The sequence below is a fragment of the Narcine bancroftii genome, chromosome 4 (genome assembly GCF_036971445.1).
Source record: "Narcine bancroftii isolate sNarBan1 chromosome 4, sNarBan1.hap1, whole genome shotgun sequence".
In the NCBI taxonomy this organism is placed as follows: domain Eukaryota; kingdom Metazoa; phylum Chordata; class Chondrichthyes; order Torpediniformes; family Narcinidae; genus Narcine; species Narcine bancroftii.
The window spans coordinates 24934174-24948608 of record NC_091472.1 but is presented as its reverse complement, the minus strand read 5'-3'; the positions used below and the strand labels follow the sequence as shown (position 1 = coordinate 24948608).

Sequence of the window (14435 nt, the reverse complement as noted above, 5' to 3'; positions counted from 1 at the left end):
CTGGAGAGCAGTAGTAATCATCAAGGATCCATGACACTGAGGGTGCTTCCATCAGGAAAGAGGTCTAGGTGCCACAAGACTTCTGCCACCAGGTTCAGGAACAGTTACTAACCCTCCATCAGACTTCTAAACAACATGCTCAATCAGAGACTCATTTAAGAACTTTGCACGTTGTTTATTCTGCATTGCACAGTCAGCTTCTTTTAATTTCTTTCTTTGTTTACATTTCTCTTTGTATATATGTCCTTTTATAGATTACAATTACGGATAAGTAGAAATTTTGCCTAGCCTCCTGGAAAGTGAGTCTCAGGGATGTAATAAATCTGAACTTTGGAAGGGAAAATCGAAGTTCAGATTTGTGGTCAGAGTACATACATGACATACATTTACTGAGGTTTTTTTTCCTGTGGGCAAGGCAGAATTACCACTTAATGGTAGTACAAAAAAAACTGCTCATGAAGATAGTACACATGTAAACAATACAGATAGAGGAAAAAAAATTGAAACTGTGAAGAAGTAAGAGTCCTTAAATGAGTCCCTGATTGAGTTTGTTGTTGCGGTGTCCAGTGGTGGAGGGGTAGCAGCTGTTCCTGAACCTGGTGGTATGAGTCTTGTGACATAGCTACCTTCTTCCTAATGGTAGCAGTGAGAATAGACCATGTACGAGGTGATGTAGATCTTTGATGATTGCTGCTGCTTTCCAATGGCAGCGTTCCCTGCAGATGTTCAAGTTAGTGGGAAGGGTATTGCCTGTGATGTCTGGGTTGTGTCAAATACTGTTTTACACTCTTGGATATTGGTGTCCCCATTACCAGGCCATGATGAGCTGTTCAGCACACTTTCCACCATGCACCTGTAGAAAATTGCCAGTTGGACCAGTAATGGCTCTTAGAAGCCCAGTTTGATTTTAAAAAAATACTATTCATGGCTTCTTGGTATTTCTTTTAGTGCCTAAAGTGGTTTTCAGATAGGCTCGTGCTGCATATAATTACCCTTCCATCACATTCACTCAGCCCCCCAACTAACGCTTGTTCTTAAAATGACAGAGACTGTATTGGATGAACCATGTCCATTCTAACAGGCTAGAACAGGGGTGTCAAACTCAAATTCACGGAGGGCCAAAATTAAAAACTTGGACTAAGTCGTGGGCCAAACTAAATATTTATTGAAAATTTTCAACAACATCTGCATGTTTTCTCTTCTTTCAACATATGTAATGTTAAATTTTTTCTTATTAAAAAATAAATGTTTAATAATAGTTTTGGTTAAACTCTTTCCAGAAGAAACATTAACAAATGAGAAATAAAATATTCAATAAATAATATTTCTCTATAGCCTTTAAGCCTTTAAATGTATTTTTTTTCACAAGGCAACAAGTCAAAAAAATAACAACTTGCTTCAATGACAAACAGGTTTGTCTTTTAAAATGATGAACATATAGTTTGCCTCCCACCTGTCTTGAAAGGTTCTGTTTTCTGTCTTTCGTTTGGCCATTTTTCATAAGGGGTTTATTACATGTGAGTTAGGCAACAGGTCGCAGATGCTAATGGGGGCAATTACCGGGCTGACGGGCCGGCGCCAACGCATTTGCAAAGCATTCTGGGATTTGTAGTATTAGCTGTGCATGCGCTATACTGGCGCGGCGGCCAGCGGGCCAGCTCTAATACATATTTGATATGATCTTGCGGGCCAAATATAATTATATCACGGGCCAAATTTGGCCAGCGGGCCTGAGTTTGACATGTGTGGGCTAGAATCTGAATCTTAAAAGTTTTTCCACAAACTCCCAAGGATTTATTGGAGCTGTATTCACTTGACGCTTATAAGAATTTTGCACCATTCAGGACAAGTACAGCTGTATGTTGTCTTAATATTTACTCCCCTCACTTCCAGATGTTCCATTGTTGCATCATTTACAGGATGATAAATGCTGATATTACCGAGCAATGCTTACTTTATGAAAAAAAATTATTAAAAAATCACTTATCATCACTCATTCCTTAAAACTCATCCTAATGGTTCTTAATTTACCCCTGATGATCCATTTTTATTAACATATTTCAATGCATTGCATACTTCTAATACCGTCCCCTTTGACCCTTCATCCTTTTCTGTAACTCTTCCTCTCCCACAGTAAGCACCTGGCATTTTCTCTACCCAATAGAATGTATGCATGTAATTTGGTCCAGAAACCTCTGGTTTGTCCCAACTAATTATTGTGAATGTAACTTAAGAGAAGAATTCAATCGAAGTATGGAGTGCTTTATAAATGTCATGAGAGTTCTTAAACAGATGAAGTCATATGGTTAAAAAGATCACATTTGATCATAGCTTTTGTGATTTGGTTGAATGAATGATGACTGTGCTTTATAGGTGCGTGAATAAGTGTGATGGAATCAGTGTTAACATATTTCGATTTTTATTTTAAAGGTGTTATTTAACATTAGTTTTTCACTTGGAATTTCTGTCGTTGGAAGGGATGACTTTCAAAAGGATAATGTGCTTTAGTTTTGTTCCTACTGTACATGTTGGGAGTTTTATTTTGTTCATTTTAGTAAAATTATTTGGAGGATCATGTGTTCTTGGAGGGTAAAATGAATTTTGAATATTAAGGGAATCAATGGATCTGCTCATTACAAGTAATTTTAAATTGATTGCATATGTAAGGAAAATGACTGGGGTAGAAGATGAACCAACATTGCACAAAGGGGTTTAATGCTATGTTCCTCCCATTTCTGATGTTCATATTGTTTCATTTGGGGAAAAATTTAAAAATTGTTTTGTGTTTAGGATTTCCGTTGGATTTTTTTTAACTAAAGATATTTGCATCTGTTTTCTCCGAATCTATTTCTTTGGAGTCTTTTTGTGGACCATTTCATTAATTATTAACTTTATATTATCTATGCAGCCATAAACTCAAAATCTTCCCAATTTAGATAGGCACGTGGATGCAAAAAAAAGTGGGCTATAGGTGTGAGGCAAGAAAAAATTAGATTGTCAATTAGGTTTACATAAGGGGGCACCAGGGCCTGTGCTGTAGTGTTCTATTTTTCTTTATAGATGCAATGCATAGATGTCAGAATTTGTTCCAATATTGAAACAAAAAGTTGTTAACTTGTGATGGGTAGAGTTGAGAAGAATTCAGTTTTATGAGCTATGAAAATGAGTGGACAGATTTGATGAGAGTTTATCATGTACCATGTACAGCTGCACCAAAACTTTTACTTGTAGCAAAATTGGTATGCAAGATACACCAATTACAACTGTATAATTACAATTGCCACTATTTAAAAAATTTAAATAAAAAAAATCAAGATCGAAAAATATAATAAATACAAAAGGATAGATAAATATTCAAAATTGCAGTTCGTTCAAGCAAAAAAGGTGAAATTTCCATATTGCAGATGTATCCTTCGGTGGTCCTGGAGTTGTTTATGGTAGGTTAGTATGGGAGAGGTTCAAGAGCCTGATAGCTGTTGGGGGAAATTCTTCTTAACAACAGAAGTTTATATTGGAAAGAAATGTGTAAAGTGAAGAATTGTAGATGTTTTCTGGTCTTTTAGGATTGCTTTGCATAATTTTGTATAACATTTGAGGACTGATTTATGGATCAGAAACCATTAAGGTTTTGCCATTTGGAAACATAGAAAACCTACAGTACAATACAAACCCTTCGGCCCACAAAATTGTGCCAAACATGTCCCTACCCTAGAAATTGCCAGTACTAGGCTTACCCATAGCTCTATTTTTCTAAGCTCCATGTACCTATCCAAAAGTCTCTTTTTATTTAAAAAAAAACATTGTATCTGCCTCTATCTACTCCCCAGCACTAAAACCCATGTCCTCTTGTGGCAACCATTTCAGCCCTGGGAAAAAGCCTGACAATCCACACGATCGATGCCTCTCATCATCTTGTACACCTCTATCATTTGATTGTAAAGATTTGATTCATAAATATTAAAATTGCTTTAATTTTTTCCAGCCAAGCCAGGAGGTCAGGTGCGGTGTCAGTATTTTCCAGCGGTGGATAAAGTTGTCTTTGTGGATGATTATGCAGTTGGATGTAGAAAAGACTTGAATGGCATCTTGCTACTTGATACGGCACTACAGACCCCTGTCTCAAAGCAGGATGATATGGTTCAGCTTGAATTGCCAGTTACAGAGGTAAGAGGTGGCTTTTTGGGTGGGTTCTCAGTTCCTTAAAATAGATTATTTTGTGATATAAATAGAAAAAGCTAGAAATGCTCAGCAGGAGAGACAGTATCTGTGGAAAGCGAAGTGGGGAATGTTTCAGGGCTGGGGCCCATAGAAAGACACTGGACCTGAATTGTTAACCATTTCTCCATTTACACACATTTTTATCCATCTACTTCCATACTTTATTTCCATATATCTATTTCCACAGATGCTGCCTGACCTGCTGAGCATTTAGCAAAAACAACCTACTGGAGAATCTCAGTAAGTCAGGCAGCATCTGTGAAGAGATGTCCTGTCAATGTTTCTGGTTGAAACCTGGCTTTTGGACTGAGAAAGGTATGATAAGATGAGCAATATTAAAGATGTGGCGGGGGGGGAGGGGGGAAGGGAGATGTCAGTAGGCATCATGTACCAGGAAGGGATGAAGGATGATATACAGATGGAGGGGTGGAATTTGGGGAGAAAAAGGTAGGGAAGTGATGGATGAAAACAGATAAGGGGAGGAGGAAGGAAAGCAGATTCACCCAGGAAGAGGAGGGCGTAGACGGCATCAGCTACTTAATGATGGTCAGTTGGGAACAGTGGGGAGGGATTGGGTGTGTAGGTGGTGGGCAGATAGGGAAGGAGAAAAGAACTGGATAAAAGGGGTGCTCAGAGGAAGGTTTGGATCAAAGGGGTATGAGAGAGGAGGAGAGAGAAAGGGGCCAAGAAGGGAGTGGGCTACATGAAATTGGAGAATTGAATTTGTGTTTGGCCTCATCCTGGCACTGGAAGAGGCAGAGGACTGACTCTTCTCCCCTTCCTCTCTCTGAGCATCCTTCCTCTCTCCACATCTTGCTCCCCTCCCACTCCACCATCCCACATACATCTACTCCCCAAGCTCTTGCTCACATTACTCTCTTCTCAACCCTATGCCTGGCCACCAATATTTCATTGATTATAAAATCTTTTGAGGCATTCCTATATTATTAAAATGCATTTTTTCCTCTGAGCTGCTCATTAATATTCCCTTTTCCTCATTATTCACATATAACAGTGAATACTGCACCATGTTTTGCAGAATATAAGCAATGTTGTGTCTGAAACCTTATTGATTTGGCATGGGGAAGTGGCAGAAAACTAAAATCCTGACAACTCTACGATGGGTGAAATTTGCTACTTTCATTGAGTATCTTCTGAGATGAATTTATTTCTTTGGCTTTCTCTTCAGCTGGTTACAAACTAATGCAGGGAATGTACATTTTGCAGCAAGCAATTATAGTTTTTCTTTGTTTAATGCAGACATTGTAATGAGCATATTTTACATTGACAGAGCAAAGACTGAAAGAACATGTCACACATAACTGGTGTATGTTTTTAGCCATTTATTCCAATTTTTTTGTGATCCTTGCAGCTCATTTCTTTAAAAGATTTTATAGAATTCATTTGAAGTTTATAATTGCAGACTCATGTGTGTCCTGTATTTTACATGTTCAGGCCCAGCAATTGCTGTCTGCTTGTCTAGAGAAGATTGAAGTTTCATATATAGAAGGATATGATCAATTTATCTCACAGTTGAAAGAGGGATTGCAAAATACCTCACATGAGACAGCAGCAAATCATAAAGTCGCAAAGGTTTGTAGAAACTTCAATAAATCCTTTGAAGGATGGTGTTATGGCAAAATCTTATTGAGAGTATGTTATTAATGGTGGGCCTTCCTTTGCTGCATTATTCACTTTGATTTAGTCAGCCTTTGATTTATTCCTGCTTTTCTAATTAGGGGGAAACGAACTAATGTAACATCCCCTTTCCTATTATCATCTTATCATTGTTTTGCGGACATCAGAAGATGAGAGGTGTGATTGATGAATAGACTCTGCCTAGATTTTCATGAAACTGTTGTGTTAAATGCTGAAGCTGTATTTCTCCAGAGTGGCATTAACACATTTATTTTTATTTTTGCAGTGGGCAACAGTCACTTTTCACCTTCCTCATCATACGCTGAAGTCAGTTGCTAATGCCATTGTAAATGAATTGAAAAAGACCAATCATAATATTTCTGCCCTATCTGTTGCCTCATCTGTAATGGATAGGCTATCCTACCTCTTGCCAAGTGCACGTCCTGAACTTGGTGTGGGTCCTGGTCGCTCAGTGGACAGGTATGAAATGATGTAGAGTTCTTGGATGAGAACCAAATTAAAATGTTGAACTTGGTTTCTTCCCAGTTTTACATAATCGATTGGAAGCTAATATTTTCAAATGTGCTTTGAAAGAAACTGATTTTTTTTTAAAAAAGATCAGTTATGTTTTGACAAGTAGTGAAAGGATTGTTTTGTTCTTGTGATAAATATATAATGTATTGGTGCAGCTGAGTTTGGAAATTTTTTGAAAATGTGCATATTAGAGTTTCCTGAGCATTTTTGCTGAAGGAATAATGGGTAAATGATAGCTCATGTTTTTGTCATTTCACCACTAAATTTAATATGCTCTTTATGATCAAGCATATCTTGATAAAATCACTAGGTGTGGATTAATACCTTTTATCTCTGTCATCAAATGACAAATCATGATCCATTCAGAATAAGTTTTGCAAAAACTCGATCTTTATAAGAGGACAGTATGTAGTGATTCTTTGTGTTGTATGCCCAGATGACTTTCCAATAATTTTCTTTGTGAATAAAGTTTTTTCCACATCAATTAATATTTTTGTTACTGTGCTGGACTTTGAACTGAAAAAGGATGAGTTTGCTTGTTCGGACACTTAATCAGCTCTGGTGGTTTTGCCCCTTCTGTAATGACCAAAATGATAACCTGTACAAATTGGAGTCAGTTACATAGAATTAAAGTTGTGAAAGTGCCTTGTTTATATATGCATTTTTTAAAAGAAATAATGCATTGTTGCATGTGTTTTGTCACTTTATTTTAATTAACCTTGCTTCATTCCTTGCTATTTAACCTTTCTCCTTGCCTAAACTTCATTGTTGTGGGATGCTTCCATAAAGTTAGATTTGGGAAAAAAAAACATCTCTGCTACTTTAAGAGAGCCTGCAGATGATAGTTTGGGCGAGCACCATACACATCTAGATGATTTTTTTTAAAAAATCACAATTTATCTGATCCTATCATGTAACAGAAGTTGTGCTTGTCAGATGCAGATGCAAAGGAAATTTGTATTACCCATAAAACTTTGAAATAAAACAATTTCAATTCTCCATCTAGGTCACTAATGTATAGTGAGGCTAACAGACGAGAAACCTTCACCTCTTGGCCACATGTAGGATACAGATGGGCTCAACCTGATCCAATGGCACAGGCAGGATTCTATCACCAAGTAAGTTCTGAAATTCATTCACATTCATAGCCATTGTAGGTTTAGATATCTTTAAAACTATGTATTTTATCGATTGAACAAAGTATTATTCAAATCCCACAACTATAAGTTGTTAGAGATCTGGAGAATCAAAAGTTTAATAAGGAAACAGGCGGCACAGTTAACATGGCGGTAAGCGCAACGCTATCACAGCACCAGCAACTTGGATTCTAATCTGGTGCTATCTGTTAGGTGTTACATTCTCCCTGTGTCTTTGTGGCTTTCCTCCAAGTGCTCAGGTTTCCTTCCACCATCTGAAACGCACAGGGTTGTAGGTTAATTTGGGTGTAATTGGGCAGCATGTGTTTAAATGTCAGAATCTGCTTCTACTGTGCTGTAAATTCTTTTAAAAAGTTGACTTTAATTTTTAACTTCGGGATCAAACTTGTGCTGTGTTTGTTTTAAGATCCCAGTTCATGATCTTACCTGACTATAATATATGCACTGCATTCCAAAACTAAGTTGTAAATGGAATTGACTTTTTGATGGATTCGACATTCCACTCTGTTTTTTGCTAAGTAATTTGGTCATTATGTTGGAAGTAATATGGACAAATCCATTTTTTTCCTTCCTGTACCACCATCAGCCAAATGACAAAACATTCGAACCATAGAACATTACAGCACAGAAAACAGGCCCTTTGGCCCTTCTTGTTTGTGCCAAACTATTATTCTGCCTCATTCCACTGACCTGCAGCTAGCCCATTACCCCCCATACCCATCCTGCTCACGTACCTGTCCAAATTCTTAAATGTGAAAATTGAGCTTGAAAATCACCACTTCAGCTGGCAGCTCGTTCCACACTCCAACCACTCTCTATGTGAACAAGTTCACCCTATACTTTTCACCTTTCATCTTTAACCCATCTCTGGTTTGTATCCTGCCAAACCTCAGTGGAAAAAGCCTACCTGCATTTACTCTGTCTATAATCCTCATAATTACTGATATCTTTCCTGTAGTTAGGTGACCCAAACTGCACACAAAACTCCCAATATTCTTTTAATTTTATCTCAAACTTTTGATACCTGAAGCAAGTGTTATTAACTGAGAGAATTTGGGTCCAATATTGTGCTTTCTATTTAGCCAGCTTCTTCTGGGGATGACCGGGCCATGTGCTTTACGTGTAGTGTTTGCTTGGTTTGCTGGGAGCCCACAGATGAACCTTGGTAAGTGAGCTGAGTTATTGCATTTGCTTATTATGAGAATAACATCAAGATGGTGAAAGTCATTATTTATATGGCATTGCCATTCATGTTGCTTGATGTTAACTGCTAAACTTCTGCAAGTGAACTACATGGATTGTAGGCAGCAAATATTACTGCTGCCATCTGAAATAAATAAAAAATGCTCGAGTTGAATCTTTTGAAATAGTTTGATCAAGCTTCTCAAAATGATAGTTGTATGTGTTTTCTTTACAACTTTTAATTTTTGTTTATTAATTATATCAACTTAGGTCCGAACATGAGCGGCATTCTCCCAACTGTCCATTTGTGAAAGGTGAACACACTCAAAATGTGCCGCTGTCCATAACTTTGGCAACAAGTCCAGCACAGTTTCCCAGCATAGATGTTCCCGATCGAATAGCATGTGTTGGCTTTGGAAGCTGCCCCCATTTCCTAGCTGCTTCAACAAGGCGTGGCAAGATATATGTATGGGATGTTTCTAAAATAATGAAGGTATATTTTCATGTGTTCATGACTTTTAAGAGGTTGTTCCTTAAGACTTGCTTGTTCGGTTTGTGAAATTATGATGGGCTGTGGCGATGTGATCATTGGTATATGATTGCAAAACTGGACAGGATGTTGGTCTTTCTTCATTGTGTTGGCATTGTACGTCTTTTAAAATTCATCTCTCCGAACATTAATTGCTCTCGTATACCTATCAATTGCTCTTTTGTTACTTGCCTATCCTTGGGTTAAATGGCGACGGAAAATTTCCCATTTCTGTCATCACTGCCTTTTTCACACCATCTTTTACTCTTATATTAGCTTGGATGCAGAAATCATTCATGTGAACTAAGTGGGGGATAACCATTGTGATGCTTCATGTGGAAGTATCTCTATTTATGCCACTCATATTAGTAGCTAGTCACATACAGCCCAGTGTCACTGGGAGCCTAGAAATCTAAAATGAAAGAACATTTTGGAAATGGTTAATATCTAGGGCTAATAACCAATCATCAGAATTTTCCCATAAAAGAGATTTGATCTAAAAGATTACCTCTGTTTTGCTTTCTGTGGATACTTCCTGACATGTTCCCAGCATTTACAAACATTAGATTCTACTTTACTCTATAGAAAGCTTTTATTCTTGTAACTTCAGGGTAGATTTAATGTGTTCCTGGCATCAGCTATGATTCTGTGACAGCCTTTCAGCTATGGAGGTGGAAGATTGTGAATTTGTGTTCTGTCTGGAGATGAGAACAAATAGTTGGCTTGGATTTCAGGAGGATGAATGTTCATTGAAAGTCTTCTCAAGAAGTTTAAAATCCCATGGAATTATCTCAAAGAGTAGGGGGAGTCTTTCCTATCTTTTTGCCATCTACTTGTAGAAACGTCACTGCTATTTTAGTTGCCTAATCTTTGCCTGTTAAACTTGCTCAGTGAAGCACATTTTGAAAAATAAAGCAGGCGTTGAGGAAAGGCTCAGGCCCAAAGCCTTGCTAGTGTATCTTGACCTCCTATGAACTCTGTGAGACAGGCTGAGTCCCTCCAGCATCTCCGTGTTTTTACTGCAATCACAGTGTCTCCGGCCTTTCTATTTTACTTCAAACTTCTAGTTGAAGAGCCCTTTTCATTGTGCCAGGTGTAATGTGATAAACTTGATACCAGCTACTCTGTGAATAACTTATAATGACATTCCTTTCACAGAAACCATGTAGCATTTGCTTAAAACTTTGCATGGTTAACCATATTAGAGAGTTTTTTTTAAACTTGCATTCTATCCATGGGGATTGGAGTTCTTGTGTGCCATAATTTTACCTTTTATGCATCTGAGACCCATTTCTATATTTTTAAAATGTAGGTTCATTTGAAATTTGACATCAATCCATATGATGCAGCAATTTTGAGGCTGATTTCACTACCTGGGGTGGAACATGGGACAGGTAGTGAATCCCAGAGGCCAGCACTGGCATGGTTGGAAGATTCCTCCAGTTGTTCCGATATACCAAAACTAGAAGGTGACAGGTAATGAACTGGCATAAATGTTTAAATTGTACTTTATCAACCATTGCCTTGGGCTAATGTCATGGTAAACTCCAGAAAACTTTAATTTTTCCTTGTTTTAGCATTGGAATGAACTTTATTGATATGTTTGGTTTCTTAAAATATAGTGATGATCAGCTGGAAGATTCTGACAGTGAAGAACATTCCAGAACAGATTCAGCTACAGGTATGAATAAATTTGGGTCACTTCCTCCATCGATTGTCATTACTTAAAAAAAAAATGGTGCATTATGCTCAATCAGTGCTCATTCCTACCAGTGTTATTTTAGTACAGCAGACTAACCATGAAAACTTTGGAATCTTGAGCTGGAATTGTCTTTATCACTCAGGAGGCAAAAATAAAATTATTTGTAGTAATTTTATTAGAAACATGTTAATTGCATTTGTGATTCATAAATTGCAAAGATATGTGGAAAGATGCTTAGAAAGATATATAGTCACGCACATGAGCTTTCATGATCATCTGGAAACCATGTTAAAACCAATCCACAAAGAAAATACTGTTAAATTCCATTCCAAGTTAAGGTCATCTGAAAAATGAGGTGCCCTCTTGTGAATTTCAAAACTCCATTGATGGTCCTTTTGCCTTTGTATCAGAATACTATCTCAATGTAGTGTGGTAATGATGGGATAATGCACTATTGGATGTACCATTTTTCAGCTGCCTGTCCTCTGGGCCAGCAGAGGAGATCCTGTGGTGTTCTTGGATAAAGAACAGGGGAAATTACCTGATTGTTCTGTATAATGTTTTCCCTCCACCCACAGCCTATGTGCTTATTTCATTGCCTTTTGAGAGAGATTGATGCATTTAAATTTCAAGATTCCTTTATTGTCACGTACATAATACACAAGTCTGTTAACTTTTGCTTGCTGTAAAGCCACAAGAAGATGTCACTAATCTACACCCTTATCAATAAGGAAAGAAGCAAAGTCCCTTCAGAAACTATGTCCATGGATCCACCTCTGGTGCTCTGCCCCAGTCTGCTGATCAGGAGCCCATTACTCTCATGGGTGCTGCAAAGCATTGGTACCTCCATCTTGGGCATAGACCTCCCCAGCCCTTTCTGCAGGCTTGTACAGGGCTGTTCGTAGATGAACCCTGCGGAATGTCTCTGTTCTCAGCTCTACTGGGTCAACAGCAGTGAAATCGGCTGCTGAGAAAGTTGTTAAATAGGGAGCAAAAACACACCAGGTTTATTGCAAAATGAATCTGGATGTTGTGGAAAATGGATAGCTGATTTGTACTGTGTACATGTCATTTGGCAAACATTTGTGGCATATGGGTTCAGGATGAGAAATTATTGGTACATATTGTTAGGTCTGCTTTGTTCATGAATGAGTGAGACAAACACCAGGCTGAGTCGAAATCAGGGTTCTTTGTTCTTTATTACCGGATTGTAACACTTGCGACCAACAAAGTTAGTCGGAGAATGCATTCTGCCGTTATCAGCAAAATGGTGATTTTTTATACCCTTGGATATGTGCTTAGAACATCATCATATCATTACTTGTCCAATGACTAAAACTGTTGCTATCCTTTCCCTGCTAGCTTCCTGCCTCTCAATCCATCAATGTCTCTCTTATCTTGTAAGTACAAGGATGCATTCACATCTTGTTACAGCCCTGTACATTCCCATCTCATGATGTTTTACCTAACAGGAGTACAAGGACACCTCCCCTTCTTGTTACTGCCCTGTACAGGGTAACTCCCTACACATTCCCATCTCATGATGTTTTACCTTACAATATGCAGGACATTCTTCGGAGCAGTACGACATAGTGCAAGTTGTTTGTGAGGGAATTGCACAATTTCTCCTCAGGAAGAAGGGGGAGATCAGATTGCAGGTTAACCTCAGAAATTAAGGATAAAATGATGATTTGATAGTTCTATTTGGTTTTGTTTTGATGTGTTATGACCATGTTACCAATTTGGGGTGATAGATCTGGCAGAAGTGTAGATTTTTTTATATTAACGTGAAAATCTTATTTTATTAGGGCAAACGTCTCAGAAGGAATGCAGCATGGACATCAGTATAGATGTGACTGCCCTGAGCATTCTCCAACAGCCTGAAAAACTTCAGTGGGAAATAGTGGCAAATGTTCTCGAGGATACTGTTAAGGATCTGGAGGAGCTGGGTGCCAACACCTCAGCTGTTAATAATAAGAGTGAAAAAACAAAAGAGAACCAGACTGAGCAGCAGAACATTCCCTTTCCATGTTTATTAGCAGGAGTTTTATTATCTTACAAATCTGCCGCTTCTTCGCCTATTAGTACTCACTCCCAGAGGTCTTTGGACTCTTTAGGCAGGACTCGAGGTGAAAGTGTATCTGACCAAGCGACTGTGGACAATGAATCTGGCAGTAATTCTGAGCTAAGTTCACCAATAGTGAAAAGGACTTTGCCTCTATTGTTGCTCTATAGCATTAAAGAATCAGACGAAAAAGCAGGTAAAGTTTTTGCACCAATGAATAATCTGGTGAGTAAAGGTTTACATGACGAAGGTTTCACAGTTCCACAGATCATAGAAATGGAATTAGATAGCCAAGAGCAGCTGTTGTTGCAGGACCCACCCATGACGTACATTCAACAATTCGCTGATGCTGCAGCTAATCTTTCCTCTGTAGACTCTGATCAATGGAGCTCGATGGTTCCAAAACCTGGTGCCCTTGTACATTGTCTGCGGCTGCCAAAGTTTACTGAAGAGGAGAATCTCCATATTGACTCTATCACACCCTGTGCTGATGGAATTCATCTTTTGATAGGACTAAGGACTTGTCCTGTAACATCCCTGAGTGCAATAAGTCAAGTAGAGGCCTTGAATAATTTAAACAAATTAAATTCTGCATTATGTAATAGAAGTAAAGGAGAATTAGAATCCAACCTAACCATTGGGATTAATGCAGACATTGGTTTTCTTCAGGAGGAGTCACCTACTGACCCACAAACTCCACTGATAATCCAGACTGAGCAAAGAATTCTGAGTGGTGGTTATCTTCTGCTTTACAAGATGAATTATAGCATGCGTATAGTAACTTTAGAAGAGCAACCAATTAAAGTCCAACATATCAAGGATCCACAGGATGCAATTACCTCACTAATATTACTTCCACCTGATGTGTTGGATAGTAGAGATGACGACTGCGAGGAAATAATAGATGAAGCTCCATTGACTTCAAGAAATGGGATTGTGAGAGAAAAGAAATCTGATGCTTCCAATCTGGGGCATTTAGTAGTTACTACTCAGGGAGGATTTATAAAAATTTTAGATCTCTCAAACTTTGAAACGTTAGTTAAGGTGGAACCACCTAGAAAAGAAAGCAGTAATGAACTAGATCCTTTTATATCAGTTGTGTACTGTTCTGGAACAGACAGACTTTGCGCTTGCACATATGGTAAGAACACCTTCATCACAACTTCGTCTCATTGAAAATTTTAATTCTTTAAGAGCATGTTTTAACGTGTGAATTTTTCCACTCTGAATGTGAAATATTCCTGGATCTAATATTTGTATTTAGTTTCAGATTTAATGCATAAAATAGGTCAGGCTCACTTTTCTAGTAACATAAGGTTTTAAAGTTTTATTTCAACTGAAACACTGGATGTTTTGATGTTCTTGGTTTATTGGGACTTTTATGCTTTAACCATCTCATTCAATACTTTT

General features: G+C 38.0%; 1 protein-coding gene across 1 annotated transcript in view; it reads left to right on the top strand.

Moving 5' to 3' along the window:
- Window positions 1–14435, top strand: part of birc6 (baculoviral IAP repeat containing 6) — a gene marked incomplete at its 5' end in the record, with an annotated part of 290465 nt that overhangs the window by 36953 nt on the left and 239077 nt on the right. The window contains 9 exons of the mRNA XM_069936120.1: window positions 3983–4164; window positions 5674–5811; window positions 6143–6336; window positions 7397–7508; window positions 8630–8712; window positions 9000–9222; window positions 10571–10734; window positions 10881–10939; window positions 12769–14166. Of these exons, the coding sequence (XP_069792221.1) occupies window positions 3983–4164; window positions 5674–5811; window positions 6143–6336; window positions 7397–7508; window positions 8630–8712; window positions 9000–9222; window positions 10571–10734; window positions 10881–10939; window positions 12769–14166 (2553 nt within the window). The remainder of the gene's footprint in view (window positions 1–3982; window positions 4165–5673; window positions 5812–6142; window positions 6337–7396; window positions 7509–8629; window positions 8713–8999; window positions 9223–10570; window positions 10735–10880; window positions 10940–12768; window positions 14167–14435) is intronic.